Source organism: Podarcis muralis, chromosome 9 (genome assembly GCF_964188315.1).
Source record: "Podarcis muralis chromosome 9, rPodMur119.hap1.1, whole genome shotgun sequence".
NCBI classification, from domain to species: Eukaryota; Metazoa; Chordata; class Lepidosauria; order Squamata; family Lacertidae; genus Podarcis; species Podarcis muralis.
This window is the reverse complement of record NC_135663.1, coordinates 61,664,040-61,677,285: the sequence shown is the minus strand read 5'-3', so window position 1 is coordinate 61,677,285 and position 13,246 is coordinate 61,664,040. Positions and strand designations below refer to the sequence as shown.

The following is a 13,246-nucleotide window of genomic DNA, read 5'->3' as shown; positions in this document are numbered from 1 at the left end:
TCCCCAATCCAAAAATATTCCTATTCATTTCAGAGGTAATAATTGCACATGGTCTGAGAAACTGCATGCCTCTTATTACAGTGCAGAGTATGATCTCTATTGCAATGATTTGAGCAGAAAGCTGGATAATGTCGTTCCCTTCCTGAAGCAAGCTTTTTGCAGTTAAATCCAAAAGATATGCATTTGTGAAATACACCATTGAATGTGGATAGACTTCTAGCTTATTCATCATATCCAGGCTTCCCTCTTGGGGAAGTGGAAACCCTTTCCAGATGTCTTGAGCAAGTGAGCCAAGCCACGTGCTATGCTAGAAGGCAAATGGTTGATTCAGTGTTTTTTCCTGTCCTAGTCCTTCCTTCATCACATTTCAGAGCACAACTCTGGCACAGCCACGCTTGCAGAACATATCCAAGATGGCATTTAGTAAGGCAGTGCAGCATGCTCCATCAGCTTACAGAAATCTCTATTAGGTACGGTAGACTTGAGCCAGAAATCCTACTGATTATTATTTCTGCCACGGGGGAGAAAGACAGCCTAGAATCACACAGTGAAATTCCTAGTTGATTGCAAGGATTGTCTCTGAGATTAAGTGCTTTGTTCCAGATCTGGAACAGGTGTAGAGGCTTTTTGGCACATCTGCGGCAGCAAGTCACGAGATAGGCAATGAAAAAGGATAACCTAAACACGCAGCTAAATGAGTGTAAAAATACTGGCAGCTGTTGCATTGGATTCCCCAACTGATTTCACGAACCTTAGCAGATCTGGAGAAGCCACCCTAGCAATGAGAAGGACATTTTCGATGATGATGACACCGCTCTGAGCATCTTTGCAGGGGTGCCCACAAAAACTACCATGAGATATTAACATGGTTCTTTATCCACCTTTTATTTACAGTCTAGCATTAAGCCTGTTGACTTGGAGGTGAATCCTGTTTAGTGGGTCTTATTCCCAAATAAATATGCATAAGGACTGCAACCTCAGAGAAATGGTAGAACAATTAATTTAAGTGATATAATTGTATATATGTACATAGATTTTTAAAATATATATATTATTTTAATTCTTCCAATGCTTAATTGTTTTCAATTATTGTTTTCCCCCATGTTTTTAGCAGTTCTTATTCTTATCTGTAAGCTGCCTTGAGTCCCTTCAGAAAAAAAGGCCAGGTATAAATAAAGGCAGGGTAGTAATAATAATAATAATAATAATAATAATAATAATAATAATAATAATAATAATAATAATTAATAATAATAACAATAATAACAATAACAATAATACTGACCTGTATTTTTTTTAAGTGTGTGCTTTGAATTCTGCTCATAAGCTTAATAATTGAATACTGACTATTTTGTCTTAAGTATGTATCACAAACCGAAACCATATTTTGTGTCGGGGTGCCATTTGTTTTAAATGAGCACCCTTCTTCTTCAAGTAAAGATGTTTAGGATTGCAGCTCTAAATTACCAAATGTACAGAAGGTGCAGCTCAGTTAAACTGGAGGAAAATGCTGATGATATTCTCCATAACAGATGGTCTTCTCTTAGCTAGACTGCAGGCATGTTATGTGCTCCGTGGATCTAGCATCTTCCTAATTGCCGTTTCAAATTCTGTTGTAAGATTACTTGCCATAACAATTTTCTTCAAGAGCAGGGACAAAGCAAGATTGAATGAAGTGCATGAGAACATTTTCGTGAGCTTCCTTTCCCTGCTTTTATATCCTAACTGAGCTCTGATTCCCTATTGTGCCACCTTGGAGAATCTGTGTGGTCTGGGTCAAAGTCCTACCTTTGCCATGGACTCAGTAAGTCACTTCCTCTAAACCTCAATTTTCCCTTCTGTAAAATGGGAATAGTAACGTGCACCAGGGGGGGGGGGGCATGTGCTACAAAAGCTATAAACCAGGGGTCAGCAAACTTTTTCAGCGGGGGGCCGGTCCAATGTCCCTCAGACCTTGTGGGGGGCCGAAATATATTTTTTTGGGGGAATGAACAAATTCCTATGCCCCACAAATAATCCAGAGATGCATTTTAAATAAAAGCACACATTCTACACATGTAAAAACACCAGGCAGGCCCCACAAACAACCCAGAGATGCATGTTAAAGAAAAGGGCACTTTCTACTCATGTAAAAACTCACTGATTCCCCAACTGTCTGCGGGCTGGATTTAGAAGACGATTGGGCCGGATCTGGCCCCTGGGCCTTTTGCCTACCCATGCTATAAACTGTAGCTATATAGAACTTTCTTTATGTATGCCACAACAGCAGCAAGAATACTTATCGCAAAGTATTGGAAGACACAAGATCTACCCACCCTGGAAGAATGGCAGATGAAAGTGATGGACTATATGGAATTGGCGGAAATGACCGGCAGAATCCGAGACCAGGGAGAAGAGTCGGTGGAAGAAGATTGGAAGAAATTTAAAGATTATTTACAGAAATATTGCAAAATTAATGAATGTTAGAACGATGTTGGATTGAAGCTAAGTGGTTTTCAGCAGTAATGTTATAAAGATGTGTAAAAATGGACTGTTAACAGGGGATAATTTAAAGTTATAATATATTAAGATTAAAGAATGGATAAAAATAAAGAGGGAAAGGATTTGCTGAACCAACCAATTGAACTGGATACAAAAAAGGGAGGTGTGAGGAGGTCTGGGGAACAAGCGAATGAAAGATAAGACATGAAAAGATTGAATTGTTTTTAACTGTTTTTATTTTGTATTTTTTCTTTTTCTTTTTTTCTTTTTGTAATACTTTGAAAACTTTAATAAAAATCTTTTTTTAAAAAAATAAAATAAACTGTAGCTATAAACCATAGCTACGGCCCGGGGGCCGGATCTAACCCAATTGCCTTCTGGATCCGGCCCATAGTCTGGCCCCCCACAGGGTCTGAGGGACAGTGGAAGGTCCTGTGGAAAAAGTTTGCTGAGTCCTGCTATAAACTATGGGGACTGCTCCTACTGGCACAGGAAGCAAAAGACTTTTGCTTATTCCTCCTCCCTCTGCAACCTCCTCCCACACTGTTCAGTAGCTACTGGCGTAGGGTGGGAAATTGGTCAAAGGGGCTCTCTGAACCATTGCATTACCTCCAGGAGGGGGGATTTGAGGGGCAAAAGGATATTGGTGGCTTTGGTACCACTTCTGCCCTGACCCACTGGGCTGCCAAGTTGTTGCAAGGTTCTGTGACATCATGAGAGCTTGGCAGCTCAAATCATAGCAGTCAACTTTTCCCTTTTGTGGAACCCTCTAGAAGGGGCCTGCACACTTAATACCTCATAACTACTACCCAATTTGATTGCCTCCCATTTTTACGGTCACCATTCCATCCAATTATCCAGAAATAGAATTAAGTTGTTGGCACTGCATGCCATCCCCATCGCTGCGTTTCTTCAACAGGAATCCCCTGCTGGATCATAATAAAAGCTTCAATGGACAGAAAGAGCCTTTCCATTTGCAGAAGATAAAGTCTAGGTCCAACTCAATAATACCTTTTCTTGAGCACAAATATTTAGAAATTTGAGAAACGGCATTTGTATTAAAGCCATAGAAACATTTTAAAGCAGGAGAGGGATAAGGATAAAAATGCTTACATATCTAGACTACAAATGGTTCCTTACCTAAGGAGTTAACAATCTAGGGCAAGATTCAGTTCTTTAAAATCCCTTTGATTTAAATGATGGCTATTCAAGCTCTCTCAACGAGATCCTTAAATGCTTAACTTTGACTGGATCATATCTAAATTTGGCATTGGGGAAGACAACCGGTGTAGGAGGGGGAAGGGAGGAATGACTAAAAAAAAACAGAGAAGGGGGAGGAATGGAAGAAGCACCAGTAACAAGGGATGGATACGAGCCATATTGATATGATTTAAACACCTACGTTTAGAATTTGAGGAAAACATGATGAGCTTTTACTTATCTAGCTTCGAAGGGAGCTGAGAATTTTAGACCGCCACATTTCTTCCTTTCCTCCTTTTTTTTGAAAAGGAAAAACAACTCCATTTGACATTTTACCAACACTTCTGCAGTTACAGAAGATAAGGCAGATTTTCTTTAAAGCTGAAGATGAAATAACATTGCTTGTACCACTGCCAGCTGGCAGACCATACTAGAACTTAGAAATGAAAGGGGAATATTTCTGCATTTGCATTTCAGCAGCAGTAGCTAAGAGGAGTAGTTCTGTAGTGCTCCTTTCTTGGGTTTGGTCTGTTTCCTAATGTGAAATAATTCAAATATTAGATCTGAAATGTTGTCGTGCTTCATGACTTCATAGGAATATTTTTCACACATCTCTTGCACAAGTGTTGTTGTTTTTTAATTGTCTTGTTAAATACCCCCGGGGACGCGGGTGGCGCTGTGGGTAAAAGCCTCAGCGCCTAGGGCTTGCCGATCGAAAGGTCGGCGGTTCAAATCCCCCGGTCCCAGCGCCTGCCAACCTAGCAGTTCGAAAGCACCCCCGGGTGCAAGTAGATAAATAGGGACCACTTATTGGCGGGAAGGTAAACGGCGTTTCTGTGTGCTGCGCTGGCTCGCCAGATGCAGCTTTGTCACGCTGGCCATGTGACCCGGAAGTGTCTTCAGACAGCGCTGGCCCCCGGCCTCTTGAGTGAGATGGGCGCACAACCCTAGAGTCTGTCAAGACTGGCCCGTATGGGCAGGGGTACCTTTACCTTTACCTTAAATACCCCCATCCTAACCCATGAGCTCAGCACAGGTCATGGTAATTGTACCAAAGTTACCACTGTTCCTGGAGGGCTAACAATTTAAGGGAACGTCCCCACCTTAATAATAATAATAATAATAATAATAATAATTTATTATTTATACCCCGCCCATCTGGCTGAGTTTCCCCAGCCATTCTGGGCGGCTCCCAATCAAGTATTAAAAACAATACAGCGTTAAATCTTAAAAACTTCCCTGAACAGGGCTGCCTTCAGATGTCTTTTAAAGATAGGATAGCTGCCTATTTCCTTCACATCTGAAGGGAGGGTGTTCCACAGGGTGGGCGCCACTACCGAGAAGGCCCTCTTCCTGGTTCCCTGTAACCTCGCTTCTCGCAGTGAGGGTACTGCCAGAAGGCCCTCAGTGCTGGATCTCAGTGTCTGGGCTGAACGATGGGGGTGGAGACACTCCTTCAGGTATACAGGACCAAGGCCATTTAGGGCTTTAAAGATCAGCACCAACACTTTGAATTGTGCTCGGCAACGTATTGGGAGCCAATGCAGATCTCTCAGAACCACTTTGGCATTCAATGGGTCTACAGTCAAACACTGAGCGCTATCTGTACTGCCATGTCAGCGAGAACGCAGCTGAATTGGCAGGGCGGAAACGAAGCACTTACTGTTGGAACCATTTTCTACTGTTTTAGAGTCTAAGTTCAAATGCTTTGTAAGTAATGGGCATGGATTGTTTTATTCTTATTTATTTATTACATAATCTACATTTATATCCCAACCTTTCCACCTAGGAGCTCAAGGGGGTCTACATGGTTCTCCTCCTCCCCATTTTATAATCACACAGTGAGCTTCATGGCTGAGCAGGGATTTGAACCCAGGCCTCCCACGTCCTAAAATGACATGCTAACCACTACAGCAGGGGTCAGCTGTTAAGTTGTGGGTGAACATATCAGACGACACAGCAATTCTTCAAACAGCTCTTGTTTATTCACAGGCCAGAACAGAACTGAACTGAAGGGTTCAGTCAGCCTGCTTATATAGAGCTCCAGTACAACGTAACTGTAGCAATTTCCTAAAACTATCCAATCACTGAACGTCACTTTCGATCCCTTATTTGCATAACTATCTACAGTATCCCCCTGCTGGCCCAGGGTGAGAACTTCAGTACATAACACTAAAACTTAGTGAAAATAATCATAGCTCAGTCGGTAGAGCATGAGACTATTAATTCCAGGGTCATGGGTTCAAGCTCCATGTTGGCCAAAAGATTTCTGCATTGCAAGGGATTGGACCCTCATCCAAGTCTACGATTCTGTGATTCTTTGTAATGAGGGAGTTCATACATTGCCCAAGGTGATAAGGTGATAGGTACTACTGGTTGTACCTTGCTCACAATGTGAATTCTGACATGATCTAGCTCCAGCAACCAGCTGGACTCTGGGAAAGCCTCTCCTCCTCAATCGGCTGGAGGCTTGGGGGCAGAGTTTAGCCGCTCAAACACGGCCGCAGGAGCGTTTCTCAGCGATTGTGCTGCTGCTTCTCATCAGATCTGGTTTCCCCGATAATAATAATAATAATAATAATAATAATAATAATAATAATAATAATAATAATTTATTATTTATACCCCGCCCATCTGGCTGAGTTTCCCCAGCCACTCTGGGCAGCTTCTAATCAAGTGTTAAAAACAATAGAACCTTAAATATTAAAAACTTCCTAAACAGGGCTGCCTTCAGATGTCTTTTAAAGAGAAAATAGCTGCTTATTTCCTTCACATCTGCTGGGAGGGTGTTCCACAGGGCGGGCGCCACTACCGAGAAGGCCCTCTGCCTGGTTCCCTGTAACCTTACTTCTCGCAATGAGGGAACAGCCAGAAGGCCCTCGGAGCTGGATCTCAGTGTCTGGGCTGAACGATGGGGGTGGAAACGCTCCTTCAGGTATACAGGACCAAGGCTGTTTAGGGCTTTAAAGGTCAGCACCAACACTTTGAATTGTGCTCGGAAACGTACTGGGAGCCAATGCAGATCTCTCAGGACCGGTGTTATGTGGTCCCGGTGGCCACTCCCAGTCACCAGTCTAGCTGCTGCATTCTGGATTAATTGCAGTTTCCGGGTCACCTTCAAAGGTAGCCCCACGTAGAGTGCATTGCAGTAGTCCAAGCAGGAGATAACTAGAGCATGCACCACCCTGGCGAGGCAGTCCGCAGGCAGGTAGGGTCTCAGCCTACGTACCAGATGGAGCTGGTAGACAGCCGCCCTGGACACAGAATTAACCTGCGCCTCCATGGACAGGGGCACAGTTACCTCATTCAGGACCAGGGAGTCCCCCACACCCTCCCGCCCCGTCCCCAAAAAACAGTACTTCGGTCTTGTCAGGATTCAACCTCAATCTGTTAGAAGAAGAAGAAGAATTTGGATTTGATATCCCGCCTTTCACTCCCTTTAAGGAGTCTCAAAGCGGCTAACATTCTCCTTTCCCTTCCTCCTCCACAACAAACACTCTGTGAGGTGAGTGGGACTGAGAGACTTCAGAGAAGTGTGACTAGCCCAAGGTCACCCAGCAGCTGCATGTGGAGGAGCGGAGACACGAACCCGGTTCACCAGATTACGAGTCTACCGCTCTTAACCACCATCCACCCTCCAACCGCCTCCAGGCACTCACACAGGACCTTCACCGCCTAATCATCCAGCTGGGGGAGAATGATTTAGCCTTCAGAAAGAGCGTAGACTTGCTATGGAGCATAAAAATGGACTTTGACGAGCTGGCTGCTCTATCCCCCGGGACATTGTTGTTTTGATCCAACCTTCTGAAGAGAAGGGTCTGGCGTGGCTCCCATAGCCCTATGGCCGTTGAAAAATCCAGGAAACTTTTTAACCGTGTGGTGGCGCGCAAATTGCGCTATATGTATGGCCAAGTGATTCAGCATGCTGACATCCGGTTCAGCGAATGGTCTTTATTTCGTGATGACGGAGTTCACCTTTCGGACCTCGGCAATGATATTTGGCTGGCTGACATCATCAGAAGCCTTAGAGATTGGTTGCAGCTGTGAGGGTGTTGGCGGCGAGCCTCTTTTGGCTTGGGTGGTGGTTAGGCATGGGAATATGGTTGTGTGTTGGAGGGCAGGGTGTGGCCATCGCCTACCCCTCCATTTCAAGGGTATTCCAGTAAAGGAATCCGGCGGTTGTGGATCCTGTCTGACGCCCTTGCTGGTGGCTAGGGCCATGGCATGACCCCCGGTGACATCAGGGGGAGCTTTCCGTTGTATTTGCATCAACAGGCTCCTCCCACTGGTGGTTAACCCTTGATAGACTCACCCCTCCCTGAGGGGGTGGAGTCATGCTCTGTTGTTTTATCCAATACAGTGGTACCTCAGGTTAAGTACTTAATTCGTTCTGGAGGTCTGTTCTTAACCTGAAACTGTTCTTAACCTGAAGCACCACTTTAGCTAATGGGGTCTCCTGCTGCCACCACGCCGCCGGAGCCCGATTTCTGTTCTTATCCTGAAGCAAAGTTCTTAACCTGAAGCACTATTTCTGGGTTAGCAGTGTGTGTAACCTGAAGCGTATGTAACCTGAAGCCTATGTAACCCGAGGTACCACTGTACCTAAGCCAATACCTCTCACATGCTGTAATCAATACAGTTGTGGCCTTTTTTAGCCCATTAACCTAATATCCATGTGTCTTTCTTATCCTCAAGCCGGTGGCGGGTCCTCGAATCCCAAAGCAAAGCCCCCTTTCACAGCTCTTGTGTACCTGCAGCTTGCCTTTCATTCTGAGCCGCCTTGGAAGAAAAGATAATGCTCTGCAAATACATCTTCAAGTACAATAATATGACATGTAGCTGAATTGTGTGTTTCCAGTGTTTCAATAAGCTGCTGTTAGGTAAGGCATAACACACTAGGAAAATGACTTGTTGCTGACAAGATGTTTCAGCAGCAGCTGAATGCAAACTATCCAGTAGGATGAGGAGGGGGGAAATGAACAGCATCATTAGAGTAACTACTATCTCATTGTGTGCCTTAGATCTGCAAAGCTAAGCAAAGGTCAGCCGTGCTTCATTCACCGGTTCATCAGAAATACCAAGGTGTTTCTCCCCTCCATTTCATACAAGGCCACAAAGGGAGTGACAGCAGCTCTCTCTAAAAGACAGGGCACCGAAAGGCCACATCTAAACCACGTAATCCATTATTAATCATTTACTGAGGTTTCCAAAATACAAAATAAAATCCAAAAGCTGTGTGGATTCTATGTATGCTAAGAAGACTGCTATGCTACACTTTATAGGCATTAATAATACTGTATCAAATAACACCAGTACCAAGCCACTCCACTTTCAAGGACATATTATAAAACATTTAACAACGTTTATCAATAGATGCATATATGGTGGGAGTAAATGTTTATATTCTAATGGTTGTTAATGTTGTTCTAGTGGGTTGTCTTAAATGATTATGTTTTACACTGCCTTGGTAACTTCTGGTTTATAAATAATTTTAATCAGCAAATAATATGTCTTTATAGCAAAGTATAAAGTCAATGGAGTTAAATAAAAGAAGAGAATGACAAAAAGGATGGGAGAAGCTGTTTGGTTGTGTCCCTTTATCATCTTTAATACATGTCTAGATTTGAAGAAATGTATCTTCTGGTTTGTTTCTTGAACTGCTACCTGGCTGAACGGTTTGTCATCTGTTTCAGCCATAAATAAAACGATGGTGTAGACTTGGATTTGTAACTGCTAGGATTACTATATCACTTCAACCTTTGCTATCCATCATCTACACTGTTCTAACATTAAGGTCCATGTGCCATGCAAGTTCAAGTTTCGAAAGAACAATGATAATACAATGAGCTGTTTAATATATGTCTGCCGAGGCTTTTAAAAATATATTTAAATATCTCCTTAAAAGAGAAAAGTAATCTTAAAGCAGTTTATATGAATACCTGCGTGATATGTATCTCTAATAATAAGACTGATACTTCCAGGTATCCACAGGACAGACATATAATATTTGCCTAACGTCATCTTTGAACCTTTCCAGTGGTCAAGTCTAAAGTATGGGATTTAATATGGGACTGGGAGGAATTGAGAGCCCTTCTACTGCAGATTGTACGTTTTAGCTGCATTGTGATCTTAGCCCAACCCTACCTTTTGTGTCTTATCCTGCTATAAACTGAATGCAAAAAGGGCTTCTAGGTTTGCATAGGGACATAAGAAATTATGAAGAACCCTGCTAGATCAGGCCAGCATTCTAGTTACACTGTGGCCAAACAGACGCCCATGGCAAGCCCACAAGCCGGGCATGAGCAGGGGCAGACTTGGGTCTTTCAGCGGCGCTCTGTGCAAGGCCAAGATTCACACCCCATACGCACACCTCGCCTTCTGTTCTGCTCAGTTTCCTATGGCATAGTTGTGATGCCCTGCAGCGTGCCCAGTGTGGTGAAACTGGTCACGCTGCCCTAAATTGCACCTCTGGTGTGAGAAGAAGAAGAAGAGTTTGGATCTGTGGGTTAAACCACAGAGCCTAGGACTTGCCGATCAGAAGGTCGGCAATTCGAATCCCCGCGACGGGGTGAGCTCCCGTTGCTCAGGTCCCTGCTCCTGCCAACCTAGCAGTTCGAAGGCACGTCAAAGTGCAAGTAGATAAATAGGTACCGCTCCGGCGGGAAGGTAAATGGCATTTCCGTGCGCTGCTCTGGTTCGCCAGAAGCGGCTTAGTCATGCTGGGCACATGACCCGGAAGCTGTACGCCGGCTCCCTCGGCCAATAAAGCGAGATGAGCGCCGCAACCCCAGAGTCGGTCACGACTGGACCTAATGGTCAGGGGTCCCTTTACCCTTTAAGGAGTCTCAAAGCAGCTAACAATCTCCTTTCCCTTCCTCCCCCATAACAAACACTCTGTGAGGTGAGTGAGGCTGAGAGACTTCAAAGAAGTGTGACTGGCCCAAGGTCATCCAGCAGCTGCATGTGGAGCAGCGGGGAATCGAACCCGGTTCACCAGATTACGAGTCCACCGCTCTTAACCACTACACCACACTGGCTCTCGAGCACAGCAGCATTTTCCCCACTTGTGATTCCCAGCACCTGACATTCAGCCATCTTTGTGGTGCAATGGGTCAGTGTGTCTGGCTGTTAACCAGAAGGCTGGTGATTACAGCCCACCCAGGGATGGCTGTGGGCAAGATTCCTGCATTGCAGAGGGTTGGCACAGATGGCCCTGCCTTCCAACTCTATGCAAGGGTGCCAAGTTGAATAAATGGGGGCAGGTAAACCGCGCCCCGCATAATCAATCACAATATGCAATGCACACACACACCATTGGAATGGCAATGACCATCAGTTTGGGGTGGGGGCTCGGCCCTCTCAAATATTTTATTGAGGGGAACCTCAGCCCCTAGGAGTTGAGTGCTATGAAATTTCCAGGAGATTCAAGGAGATCACCCACAACTTTCACCTTGCGAACTTTGGGTGAGCCCAAAGTGCTCCCGAAAGCAGCTGAGCAACTGCGAAGGCTGCACCCACTTCCTTACCCTGCCCGTGCCCAGCTGATCTGATGCCAGAGCTCACAGTCTCTCTCTTGCCTCCAGGGGAAACACTCAAGCCCTGCAGACGATTCCAGATCGGCGCCCCCCTTCTTCTCGCAGCGGATCATCCGGGCCAGGCTCTCCTCGCCGCGGTCTTTTCCTGGCACGCTTTGCGGCTGGGGGCCGGGCAGGCGCCTCCGCCCCCTGGAGGAAGCGCAGGGGTGTTTCTCTGCGTATGGACTTGTGTCTCGGCAAAAGGAGGCTGGCAAGGCGGCGGCGGCGGCGGCGGCTGTCTGCGCCCGGCCAGACATCATCAACCTTTCTGCATATTTCATTGGAGCTGCTCGCCGGGATACCGGGACACTGACCGCTGCAAAGCAGCTCGCCGGCTTCCATTGTGCGCGCCGCTTCCTTCCCGTCTGCTGCTTTTACGCTTCAAAGCGGGCTTTTCTCTCGCTTGGTGAATACCTAACCTTTGCTGCTTTCCGCGCGCTCGCCGTGCCCTTGCAACAAAACATCCAAGGGGGTTCTCTGAACTCTTTCCTCCTCCTCTTCTTTTCTTTTTTCTTCCCCCCCCCCCCATTTGGAGCGCCCGAGCCGTGCAGGACTATAAAAATATCTCGTTTGCAGGAGAGAGATTGCACGAGCAACTTCGACGAGAAGACGACTTGGAGGAGAGACAGAGAAGAGTTGCAAGAGGAAAGCTCAGCCCGAGCTTGCTGGCTGGCTGGCTTGCTTGCCTGCCTGCCTGCCTGGCGATTTCGAAGTGGCATTGCAATTTAGCAAAACCATTTCGCAGCCTTCCCAGCGGCTCGGCGCCGAGAGGGAAACCGCAGCAGCGGCTAGCGCCTGATCCAAACAGATCTCCTTTTTTTTTTGCTTGTGCGTTTTTGCGCGCGAGAAGGAAGCGGCCGACTGGCGTCGTCTCTCGAAGCGCCGCTTGCATTGAACTAGAGCAAGAGTTGCAAGACTTGAGCGGCCTTGGAAGAGCAGGGCGCCGAAGAGAAGCCGGCCCCGGCGTGGCCCTGACATTGCAGCGCGCCCCTGCCGGCCGGGCAGCTCCTATTACCCCCCGCGCCTCGACGACGCGCCCCAGCGCTTGGCCCGGGGCGCAAACTTTTCCTCTCCGGCCGAGAGCGCTGCGCTCTTGCTTCTCCCGAAGCCGCCGCCACCGCCGCAGCGCCGCCTGAAAGCTCCCCGCTTCCCGGTCGCCCCGTGACCTCCCGCCGCGGCTCGCCCCCGAGGGGAGCTGGCGGCGGTGCGGCGGCGGGCTGACGAGGACCCGCATGGCCGGAGAGCGCCGACGGCGGTGGTGGTGAGCCGGGAGGGCTGCGGAGGAAAAAGAAGAAGCGAGCGCCCTGAGGGAAGCTGCGGCCGCCGCTTCCTTCGCCCTTCCGCGAAAGGACGGCCGGGAAAGCAGGACGGCGAGGCGGAGGAGGAGGAGGAGGAGGAGGAAGAGAGACGGCGACGGCGATGTGGCCGGGCGGCGCGGCCGGCAAGCTGCCCTGCCCGCGGGACTCGGCGCTGCGCAGGGCGGCGTTCTCCGGGAACCTCTCGGCGCTGCCCTTGCACTTGGCGCCCAGCGGGAGAAGCGTCAGGGTTTTCATCAGCGCCAATCCCGAAGGTAAGCTTGCGCTTCCCCGAGGGGCTCGGAAGTCTTGGCCGCAGCCCCGTCCACCGTCCCTTTTTACCTCTGAGCGGCAGCTCCGCGCTTGGCGGAAGGCTGCGCGCGGCCCAGGCGCGTGGGCCGCCTCGCGGGGCAGCTGGGCGCGCTCTGGATGCCCCGGAGCCGAGCCTGGAGATGATGATGATGATGATGATTATTATTATTATTATTATTACTACTACCACTATTACTACTATTACTATTAATACTATTATTATTATTGCACCATTCATCTGGCTAGGTTTCCCCAGCCGCTCTGGGCTGCACTCAACAGAAAATTAAAAGCACAATAAAACCTCAAACATTAAAAACTTCCCTAAACAGGGCTGCCTTCAGATGTCTTCTAAAAGTCAGGTAGTTGTTTATTTCCTTGACATCT

General features: G+C 47.1%; 1 protein-coding gene across 1 annotated transcript in view; it reads left to right on the top strand.

The window, feature by feature from the left end:
* The first annotated feature begins 12,417 nt into the window (after positions 1 to 12,417).
* NWD2 (NACHT and WD repeat domain containing 2) overlaps positions 12,418 to 13,246 on the top strand; it is a 67,580-nt gene continuing 66,751 nt past the window's right edge. The window contains exon 1 of the mRNA XM_028744011.2: positions 12,418 to 12,825. Within this exon, the coding sequence (XP_028599844.2) occupies positions 12,675 to 12,825 (151 nt within the window). The 5' untranslated portion in view covers positions 12,418 to 12,674. The remainder of the gene's footprint in view (positions 12,826 to 13,246) is intronic.